Source organism: Euprymna scolopes, chromosome 22, assembly GCF_053919585.1.
Source record: "Euprymna scolopes isolate OS-2025 chromosome 22, ASM5391958v1, whole genome shotgun sequence".
Taxonomy (NCBI): Eukaryota; Metazoa; Mollusca; class Cephalopoda; order Sepiida; family Sepiolidae; genus Euprymna; species Euprymna scolopes.
The window spans coordinates 45,561,188-45,573,333 of NC_136503.1; the positions used below are offsets into that span (position 1 = coordinate 45,561,188).

Below are 12,146 nucleotides of genomic sequence, written 5' to 3' on the forward strand. Positions count from 1 at the left end.
TGGCAGTGATGGCTGAGAATGCAGTTACTCGAAGTTCCTATCCGTCGCGGTTACCACCTGACGAAGGCCAGAGGAATTAGTTGGCCGAAACGTTGTGAATAAACAATCCAATAAAAGATGAAAAAACAACAACTAATAATAAAGATGAGACTAGTAGTCCGAAATAAAAATAAATTAATATTATCGTCATTGTTTGTTTTTTCTCCTTTGCAAAACCCAATCATGTTTTGCAAAGTCAAAAAATACAAACCATAATTTTCTGCTCCAAAAAAAAACAAACCAACACCATAAACAAATATTTGAAAATATTAAAAACTTTAGGTATAAAAACTTTTTTTTCCAAAATTACTGGATTCGGTGTTAAATAACCTGAAATAGCTTGGTAACCTGTAAAATAAAACCCGTATTGAAGTGAAATATTTACACAGTATTGTTTTTAGACGAAAATTATCTATGGTTCAATAGATTTATTTGTTATATATATATATATATATATATATATATATATATATATATATATATATATATATATATATATATATATATATATATATTACTCATATTTTTTATTTCGCCCGAATAGTTCAGAGGGGATTTCAAATTGCATTGTTATGATGAGTAAATATGCATTCATGTCCTGGAATTTTCATCTCTCTGTTGCAGATATTGATGGTGTGAGACTAAAAACAAATCAACCCTTGTCATTGACGTGCATCAGAAGCCGAGATACGTCATTGAACTCTTAGCAAAAGGGTATTTGAGAATGGAGGAACCTATTTAGAAAAAATAAATTCTGAAAGACAAAAGATCGCTCATTTAAACGATACCCCTCCCGTCTTCATAATTCTTCAACAGTTTTAATTAAAAAAAAATAGAAAGCTTTACTTTTGGAACGACCCTCGTACTTTAATAGCATATAAGACATGCAAAAATATTCCTCAATTTTGGGATTGAGTTATGTTGTAAAGTAAAACAACCAAATCAAAACTATGTTTTTCTTTTAATCAGTTGAACTAGATATAGAATTGTAAACATTTTTTTTTTCTGGTAATTTATGTAGAAATAACCAAGTTTCATTTATTGTTTCAAAGTGAAAAGTTGACTGATATTTATTTTTAAATAATGAACACGTGAAATCTGAATGAATATCAATTTATCTTCGAGTGTTTGAAAATAAACGATCGAATTTATTATAGAAATTGTTATGTGGAGATAGGTAACCAATCCGGAACATTCTACATAAGGAACCGAGTCACCGGATTTCACCGGACCCTTTCTTTAAAAAACAGAAACTCCTTCCTGAACGTTAACATGCTGCATTTGTAACTACGTAAATAAACTTCTCCCTCAGTATTCAAACCACAGTGTATATTTATTTATTCCTTTCACGGAATACTTTATCTTTGATATGTCCGAATAATAGGCCACCTTAGGATATATCAAATTGGCGACGAGGATGAGATGCGAACTCAGTAAAAAAAAAAAAAAAAAGAATTGTGAGCACGTGGTGAGCGCGAAAGAAACCTTTTTCTTCCTCGACAATAAAAGCAAAGCAACTTCAAAATAAGAAATAAATTGAGCGATTTTATTTTTTAATAAGGTATTGGCAGATACAATGATGCCGAACTAAAAGTTTACCACTCCAAGATCACAGTCAGTCTCGTGATAAGTATGACAAAGGGCTGCGTCGTAAAGCTGTCGCCCTCCTGGTAATTCAACACCTTCTTGGTCGCTTTGATTTGAAACTAGAAAGAGAAAAATAAAATAGAAATACCGAATTAAAATCAGACTTTGAAAATCTTTTCTTTTTTACGTTGATTTTCTTCTTTCAGATATTTTAGTATATTTAATAAACTAAGATGAAACTATAAAGTCAATGGAAAAGCTTTGGCAGGTTTCTAGAAGGGGCATTTTAAATCATTCTAATCTATTTTGTGCATACGGTTATCACTTAAGCATATCACCATGACGAATTTATAACGTTTTCGTTCATATTATGACAGCATAATTAATATTTTCGTCAATATTCTCATACATGTTTACTTAAAACTGACCTTCTTTAGACAAAAGAAAGAGAGTCATTTTCCATCATGATAATGCTTTGTCTTTACACATCATTACTGACCAAAGATCTACGAGAAATTTGGTTGGAAAATCTTGCCTCGTCCTGTATATTCCCCCGACCACACTCCACCCAATTATCATTTATTTTGAGAATTACAAAACAATTTAGATGACCTTAAATTAACAAGGGGAAATTGAACAAGAGTTAGATTCATATTTCGCATCAAACCTAAATAATTTTACAAACGAGGGCATTTACAAGCTCGATAAATGGAGTCTAGTTATAAAGAACAAAGGTCGTTATTGTTTCGAATAAAGATTTTCAAAAATACAGTTTTCATTTTCAAGATAGAATTTTTAAATTGGCAAAACACTTTGCACTGACTTGATAAATTAAAATATCATTTACATTCATATTGCTTTAGTTAGACCTTATATTAAGCTAGCTCAACCATCGGAAATATCGAAAGAACCTTTGTACTTACTTTTTTCATTAAGATGAGCCATGAAAGCCGAAAGTGGGTAGAAGGAATGTTTTTTGGTTTGATTACTTCTTTCTGAATTTTGTTTATCAGAAAAATCTGGATGATCTTCAGTTGGAAGCCCTGAAAATGCAACATGATTTGACTGCATCATTTTTATTGTTTTGATTTCAAAAATGGTTCGTACACAGCCTGGCATTGTCACAGAGTCAATTCCTATGCCGTTATTTATTTCCAAATAAATCATTTAATCATCAAAAATTCAATCAACTCAAAATCATACCTTGTCTTTTTTTTTTAATTAAAAATTTTTTTTAATTTAATTTTTTTTTTTAAATTTAAAAAAAACAAAAAATTTCTTTTTAAATTTAAAAACAATTTTTTAAATAAATTTGAAAAAAAAAATTTTTTAATTAAATTTTTTTTTTGATTTAAAAAATTAAAAAATTTTTTTTAAATAAATGTGAAAACTTTTTTAAATTTAAAATTTTTTTTTTAATTTTTAAAAAATTTTTAAAAAAATGTTTTTTTAAATAAATTAAAAAAAAATTTTTTTAATTTTTTTTAAATCAAAAACAAAAATTTCCCCAAAAAAAAGAAATTTAAAAAAGAACTGGTTACTTATTCAAATACTCAAAAAGTTTTACAATTTTTTAAATTTTTTTTTTCATTTTCCTTCTTCTTGTAGTGGAACGAGATGAGAGGATAAATGAGATTTAGAAGTAACGATCACTAAATTTTGATTAGAATTATTATTTTTCTATTTTGTAGATGGAAACGGCACCAACCCTATGCAGGTTTAACCGGCTTCCTCCAAAGGAGGAAGTGGTCCCCAGTTGTATGTATATCCCCGTTAGGGAAGGTGATGACGTTACGTTTTCGCTACTCTTGCAAGGCGGTGTCAACATCTTCCTACATGCAGCGCCTAGAATTTCCAAATTGGTCACCCATTAGGTACTAACCAGGCTCAGCGTTGCTGATGAATCAAACTTTTTTCTGACTAGTCAATTTTCATTTGTTCTCGTTGTACAATGTTATTGCAAGTACTTTGCTACAATGTATTTTTAAAAATTACCTCGTCTGATCCAGACAACTGCTAATATGAAACATATTAAAATAATCACCTAAAAATAAAAATCTTCAAGAGACTAAATTCGTTTTAAATTGAAGAATATAATAGGAGTCGTCTACCTTAAGTTTAAAAATGTGCAAATAAAATAAGAATTAAAAACTAAAATGACTTCCCTGCATCCTGAACAATGTTGGGTAGGTACAGCTAGCTTTTCTACATCAAGTTAACATGTAATTCACTCCTAAACTAATTAACAGATCATTATAACTTTTGAATCACAGCTTCTAACTATGAAATTTCGTAATGTGGGCTATATTTAGTTTGATTTAGTTTCAAGAAAAATTGATTAAAAAAAAAGGGAGTGGGAACTCTTTGTGAAAATTCACATATCTCCAAGTTTTATGAAATTTTAGCAATCGATATTGGACATTAATTAATATTACCCAAATTTTAGTTTCTTTAGAGTATTTTTAAAGGACGTTTAAAGGAGGAACGTAATATGAGTACAATCTCCTAGGTTATAATGCAAATACATCAGATTTGCATTGAATTTTGTTATTAGATAATTAATAAGCAGGATTCCCTAAATTTTCATTTCCTAATTTTTTTTTTAAAACCTTACATTTTAGACATTTTCAGGATCAAAATTAGGAAATGGGTTCTATTTAATATCATCACATTTTGGTTTTAATCTTCATAGACATAAAAGTAATGCAAAACGATTCTGCTCAGAGAATTAATTTTACCTGTCCTGGAACGGGTATTCTTCTAAACTCTACTATCATATGAAAGGAACTTTGTCTGTGTGTCTGTAAGTTCGTTCCCTATGGACTCCAAAACAGCTGGGCCGATTTTTATGAAATTTCACATGAAGATACATTATGTGCCTAGCAGCGTTTTTAGATAGGTTTTGTCTCGGAATGCATTCGATAAGTATCGATAATCAAAATAATCCAATGAAAAAAAAAAAAAAGAACAGGCGAATTTGACTAAGGTTAACAACTTACACAGCCTAACATCACAAGTGTATTTGAGAAGTTTTATTACCACATAAGCTGAAAGGTTCAACATATAAAATCAACAGTAGGTTGTTTGATATGACAGGGGTGCATTCGAAATGAATGTTTTTGTTTAGAGCACAGTTGCATCTTGATACTTGACTTAGGTTCTCTATAGTACAATGTAGACGACAATGTATTGAGGTCTGAGGAACTGCATGGAGGCATGTGAAGCTTCCTCTCGGTGCATCGCGATGGACCCCCAACTAGAGCAGTCAATCAATCGATTTGATAAAAAAATAGGTGATTTCACCGATTTCGATGACAATAAAATACAGGAGTGTGAAACATTCGTTGATCACCATTAAATCCCGGGCAACGTCGGGTCTCCCTGTTAGTTTATTATAAAAGAAAAATGCTAATATCTATCTGCCACTTAATATTTCGTCTTATCGAAACCCAAGAAGCTTGAGCTGCACACATAAGGCAGCACTTGTACGAGTAATGGTCACGCATTGCGTGCAAGCGTCCAACCGATTGTGAAACGTTTTCAGATAATTGCACAACTTACGAATGATTCAAAGCTAACGTAAACATTAAATGCAAAAATAGTAGAAGCAATAACGATGATGTTTTTAATCATTTGCATTTTCGTACAAGTGAAAGTTTGACTATTAATTAACTTACCCCATTCCATTGGCTGAGCGATCAACATCTCTTGAACATTGTGCATTGTGAAAAAAGTAGTGGCAAACGGATGGTTCCATTTTTGGCAACAAGAGAGGACGGATTTCTACAAACAAACGAAAACTGTATGATTTATACGAGGTTTGATTACAGAAACGAAAACATTAACATTAAAAAAAGGCTTATCGTAAAAACACACACACATTATATATATATATATATATATATATATATATATATATATATATATATATATATATATAGTAGAGGACGACAGCGAGAATGATGAGCAACAATGAATTCATGAATGCAGAGAGAGAGAGAGAGAGAGAGAGAGAGAGAGAGAGATGGAGAACCATAGCCGCCAATGCCTATAGCAGGCAGGACACTATTTGATAATGATGATGATGATATATATATATATATATATATATATATATATATATATATATATATATATATATATATATAATTATTTAAAAACCTACGGATACTAGCTTTTCATCCTTCCTGAATCATCAGTGCAGGAAGTTATGAGTGCCACTGGTTGAGAAATTCGAACCCCACAACTAAGCTATTAGCAAGGAAAAAAACCAACAAGTTCACCGTCAACCACAATGATATTCAAGTGAAATTAAACATTTATAAAGGCATAAACGTTATACAATACCGATCTACAGTGACTAAGTGACTAAATGTGGCGATCGACGTTTACATTTCAGCAGACAGTGCTCAACTGTTAAGAAACTTACTAATTAAAGGGATAGAAATAATTATAAATAATTATTTTAATACCTACAGACACTAGCGTTTCATTAAATATATATGATGAAAATGATGGAAAAACTATTCCAATGTGATCGAGAGATAAAAAAGGAACATACTAAATGATGTGTCCATCAACGTTTCGTCTTTATTTCAAGACATCCTCGGGATGATTCATTTGAAGAAAATAAAATACTGTGAACTGCAACGTTGCTTAATTGTGGAAATAACACACACACACACACACACACACACACACACACACACACACACACACACACACACACACGCACACACGCGCGCGCGCTTAAACACACAAACGGTCTTTTTTCTCAATATAAACAACTAAAGGAAAGACTAACTTTTTTTGCCTAAGGATATCGTAGTTTTAATGCCTACTGATCGAACATCATCATGGCTGTCATTTTTGTTACATGTTTGTATAAATAATATAATACTAGCGGGACCTGTGGAAATTCCACAAAAGACTCATGCATATGTAATATATTGATGTTGGCATTCTGTAGATGTTCAGTGTAAATGGAGACACTCTAATATTATTGTAGCTTTTTTGTTAAAACTGCAAAGGTATTTATCTAAGCTAGCACGAACGCCCGGCAATGCCCGGTTGTAAAGTATGCTTAAATATGATATTTTAATTCTTGCAGATTTTGTATATATTATTATAGAGTTAATGTTCTATCGATGTTTATATATTATAAAGTTGCGATTTCAAAACTAAAAAATATACATCCATATGACTTGGATGCATTAGTTGGAATCGGAATTGAATTTTTTTTTTTTTTTTTTTTTTTGCTATCTGGAATATACTTTTGCTTTCTTTTTGAAAAGGGGAGGTTCTCTCCCGAAATTAATCAAAGTTCCATACCACCAACGGACTTTATATACACCGGACATACTAATAACTTGGTTGGAAATTAATGATATAATGATGATTTACTATAATCGAAACCGAAACCAAAACTTATGAAGAATTCTTGATAAAATTATTTATGACAAGAAATGGGAAATACATAACAATTAAACGACTCGGGTGTAAGCATGACAAAGAAACTATACACACGCTATCGTATTAATATATACATTCTTGATAAAATTTATTAAAAATATAGATGACTTAAAATGCTATCAGCTATAATCGAAAGCGAAACCAAAACTTATGAAGAATTCTTGGTAAAATTATTTATGACAAGAAATGGAAGTACATAACGATTAAACGACTCAAATGTAAGCATGACACAGAAACTAACACACACGCTTCCGTACATCTATCAAAGAGAAAGGATTTGATGATTTAGAAGAGAGCAAGTTTGTGAAGAAAAACCTTTGTTCCAGACCCTTAAAATGTCTTTGATATGTTAAAAGCTAGAAACAAAGCACCGTCAAGAGATTAACCGATCAAAAGAAATAAAACCATGACCACAATTCCTATTATTCCACATATAATAGTAGTTCTGATCCTATGATGTGTACAACATTTCACTGTTGAACCAAACACAAAAAATATTTTTGAGGCACTAATAATTAATTGACTTCATTGGAATGATCTGTCATTTAAACATTTGACTGGAATCATCCATCAATTGATGGCAAAACATTTTTTACCTGATGACTAATTGCATATGCAGCACACTAAACCTGCATGTAGTCAGTTATACTCTACTAACTGGGTTAGTTATGTACTCTACTAACTGGGACAGTTATTCATTCCTATTGTCAAATATATATGATCATTTGAGAAAAATAGAAAAACCGAATGAAATTATTAAAATAATCAACGTTTCGTCCTTATTTCAGAGGACATCTTCAGGATAATTGAAGTAAAAATGCAAGAAAAGAAAAAGTCATTGATCGTACGAAAAAGAGGACAGTTTTTGAATCCTACCCATGTCGGGAAGGACAAACATATGTGTGCGATAGATGTAGATACGCACACATATGTTTGTCCTTCCCGACATGGGTAGGATTCAAAAACTGTCCTCTTTTTCGTACGATCTATGACTTTTTCTTTTCTTGCATTTTTACTTCAATTATCCTGAAGATGTCCTCTGAAATAAGGACGAAACGTTGATTATTTTAATAATTTCATTCGGTTTTTCTATTTTTCTCAAAACATAACGTCATCCACCGCTGGTATTTTTACATTCCTTATATATATATATGATCATCTATGAAGTCGTGCTGTTCTCAAAACCAAATCATCAGTTTGTCCATTACTGTAACTGGAACACACTGCTATCTATGAAACAATAGGAATTGTGGTCATGGTTTACTCCTCTAGATCAGACGTGTTATGCGTATGCCGATGCAGATCAATATGGTAACCATTAGAAAGATATGGCTCCTCATCATGTACAGACGGCTCTTTGCTATGGATAGGTTATATTATGCATATAACCTCTTGATGAAATGCATTACGACCAGTTGGAGACACACCGAGAGGTAAACTGGGAAAGATACCACCTTTCTAAAAACCTCTTTAGAAAGATACTGCCTTTCTAAAAAGCACTTTAGAACACTTATAGTTTCATTTTAGATCATTCTATCAATCCAGGAGGTATGTCACTCCTGACCCTCTACCTGTATAAGAACCAAATACATCCTAACATTGAGTATTGTTGACACATTCGGAGAAAAGCTGTTCAGAGCACCCTTTCCCATTTTGACAAAGTACAAAACCGACTTCACAATCTAGTGGGCGATGTCCTTTTATCTTACATATTACCTTTTTCTCACAGAAGAGACGTTACAAGTTTACCTATACTCTATCGTTATTTTCATGGCAGGTACTCCACTGAGCTTTAATCCCCACTTCTGTAAAACATTCACAACAAACACTCGTCTAACTACAACCAATGTGAACAATTTCCCTTTCTCTGTATCTGTTACTAAAACTAAACGAAAATTTCATACACAAAGTTTCTTTCACAAAACTGCCTGCATGTGGAACACAATAGTGCAGGGTTGCTTTTCATCTACCTGAGTATAACATGTTCATTTTCAAGTCCAACGTAAACAAGCTCTTGTCGAGCCGTCCTCTTAAATAATCAGTATCTGCTCAATTTCCACTATTACTGACTCTATAATCTTTGTCCTCGAGGGGCCTTTGGGCCTTGCTAAGTGGCGACTTCCTAGTAAATAAAAAAAAAGATTAAAAACGACGGAAAAAATAGGTTTCTTTTTCCAATTCAAAATGAAGAGTGTAAAAATGTCTTCTCAATGGATAGACTCTTTCATATTATGTCCGATTGATAAATTAATATCAACAACTGATGCAACTTTGACCTGTGTACTTTGTCCTAAAGATCCAGTTCATCCCAGAAGTTTTGAAAATTTACCCATAATATTCCAAGTTAGAGAACAAGAAAAGATTGAATAATAGTAAAAGGCGTGTGAAAAGAGAAAGAGAAAAGGAACATAAGATAGTAAAGACACGGAGAAGGGGAGGGGGTAAAAGTAAAAAAGATTAAAATGGAAAAAAGAGAAAAAAAAATGAAAAGATGAAATAAAAGAAAGAAAACACACACACTCTCTCTCTCTCTCTCTCTCTCTCTCTCTTTTTCTTTCTTTCTTTCTTTCTCTCTCTTTCTCTCTCCCTCATCTTGAACTAACAAGGGAAATTATATTTTCAAGACTGGATCAAGGGCTTTTAGAAAATTTAAATTGTGTTGAAAGATCCTCAAGGCTAAACTGAATGTCTTGCTCCCCAGAGAATGCAAACGTGTGTGGCATCTTTTGCTTTTATTTAAAATTGTTTAATTACAAGTTTGTTTTCGTTTGATTTTTGCGTGTTTGTTTGGTTGTTTTTTTTGTTTGTTTGTTTGTTTGTTTTTGTTTTTTGTTTTTTGAAGATAAAGTTAACTTGTGAAGAAACATCCCCCCCCCCAAAAAAAATCACTCATAAACAAATGTCTGATTAGGAGAAGTGAGCAAATGCTTCATCAGCATTTGAAGAAAGGAAATGTGAAATTAAAATTTGAGTTAGAACAAACGAGTGAATAGCACAATAAAAAAAACAAAAAAACTAATCTATCTTTCTTTTTCTCTTATATATAACCTTCAGAATGTGAGAGAATATATAATTATTTCCACAGCCAGACAACATCGCAGCTCACAGAAGCCATGGCAGCCAACAAAGCAGAAGTTTAAGACTCGAGTTTCGCCCTCATTTGGCCTGATTAGTTAGACACATCCAAACTCTGGATTCGAAACCCGAGCCTCTAGCATGCCAAGGCGAGCACTCTGCCAACTGAGCAAATGCAAGACAGTCTATTAACTAACATAGATCAAGCAAAACCGAGGTGAAAACCGACAGTGGAATGAACCTATATATATATATAAAACAAAACAAAAAACATCTAGTCAGTAAGTCATTTAATCACCTGCAATCACTGCATCAACTCTCTCGAATTTACTATAATACCAATTTTATTTTTTTTATTTTTCAAGGGATCATCAGTTGTTTACCATGAGACACTGTTTCGGGGATTTAATATATATATATATATATATATTATTATAGTAAATTCGAGAGAGTTGATGCAGTGATTGCAGGTGATTAAATGACTTACTGACTAGATGTTTTTTTTGTTTGTTTTTTTTAACGAATGATAAAAAGTAATTTTTTGTATGGTTTCAAATGTTAAAAACTTCAAAGACTATATATATATATATATATATATAATCGGTTTTATTTATACAAATATTATTGGCTACATATGCGCATTCATGTTTCATCTGTAATTTCTTTGGAAATCCAACACCATTTGCCAATTAAAACAATGCAAAATACATTAATCGTAGTTACTTACTTTTTTATGCGCGTACTAAATAGCATCTTTTTCCACAAAATTTTGCAAATATTTTTCTTCGTACTAGCTATACAATGACAGAAGCTAGGTAAAGGTGGAAATTTATATAACGAGGTACTGTCCCAACAGCGGGTATGAACTAGTTTATTTTAATAATACAACATGAGCACACGAAATTTACCTCGGGGAGTCTGGTGATTATCTGGTATTTCAAGCTGAGGTATTCGTCTCCATCAAAAGCTGAAGAAAAAAACAAACAAAATACACTTTAACATTAAAAGTTAGAAATCAACTGCTATGATATTTATACTAAATAGATGTAAGTATAAAGAAGTTTATTTTTATTACGATACAAAAAAAAAGGCCCTGTTGGTGGGGCATTAGAATACGCCGACTGCCCCCCTGCAGAAGGTAAAAGTCCCTCAATGGGGATCTTGGATATGACCTTAAACTATATCCAGTGGTGAGGCCCCAGCTTGTGGGATTTGGGGAGTGTGGAGCCACCCTTTAATTACCATTGCTCCCAGGTCCACTCTGACCCGGAGTGGTAGTACCTGTTAGGGTCCCAACTATGGGTTAAATAGAAACTGACGTGAAAACAACAAATATATTCTATTAAAAAAAAATTTCTTCAAAATCTTTGGATTTGGCATTAAATAACCCGAAAAGGGTTGATATGCCGTAAAACGAAAACAACCAACCAACCAACAAAAAAAAAAAAATATCGTGAGGGTTAAACGTGAGTACAACAATACCAAATCACATCTGGAAATGTGTACTAAAAATCATAGTGAATTAAAATGGAAGCTGCTTTGTTCCTTGAATTAATGAGAAGAGAATTTCTGGAAAGTTATTTAGGAAAAAATGCGAATTTGTTCTACTAGAGAAAATATGATAACTGTATGCTTTGCCTCATGGACATATATATCTATAATGTAAAGCTGAACGTACGTGTGTGTGTGTGTGTGTGTGTGTGTGTGTGTGTGTGTGTGTGTGTGTGTGTGTGTGTGTGTGTGTGTGTGTGTGTGTGTGTGTGTGTGTGTGTGTGTGTGTGTGTGTGTGTGTGTGTGTGTGTGTGTGTGTGTGTGTGTGTGTGTGTGTGTGTGTGTGTGTGTGTGTGTGTGTGTGTGTGTGTGTGTGTGTGTGTGTGTGTGTGTGTGTGTGTGTGTGTGTGTGTGTGTGTGTGTGTGTGTGTGTGTGTGTGTGTGTGTGTGTGTGTGTGTGTGTGTGTGTGTGTGTGTGTGTG

General features: G+C 32.5%; 1 protein-coding gene across 1 annotated transcript in view; it reads right to left on the minus strand.

The window, feature by feature from the left end:
- Positions 1 to 1,564: 1,564 nt before the first annotated feature.
- The window catches only part of LOC145243396 (protein pigeon-like), a 123,570-nt gene continuing 112,988 nt past the window's right edge, over positions 1,565 to 12,146 (minus strand). Inside the window, exons 27-30 of the mRNA XM_080106241.1 lie at positions 11,082 to 11,140; positions 5,304 to 5,409; positions 2,550 to 2,669; positions 1,565 to 1,745 (exon numbers count right to left, since the gene is read on the minus strand). Coding sequence (XP_079962367.1) covers positions 1,627 to 1,745; positions 2,550 to 2,669; positions 5,304 to 5,409; positions 11,082 to 11,140 — 404 coding nt within the window. The 3' untranslated portion in view covers positions 1,565 to 1,626. The remainder of the gene's footprint in view (positions 1,746 to 2,549; positions 2,670 to 5,303; positions 5,410 to 11,081; positions 11,141 to 12,146) is intronic.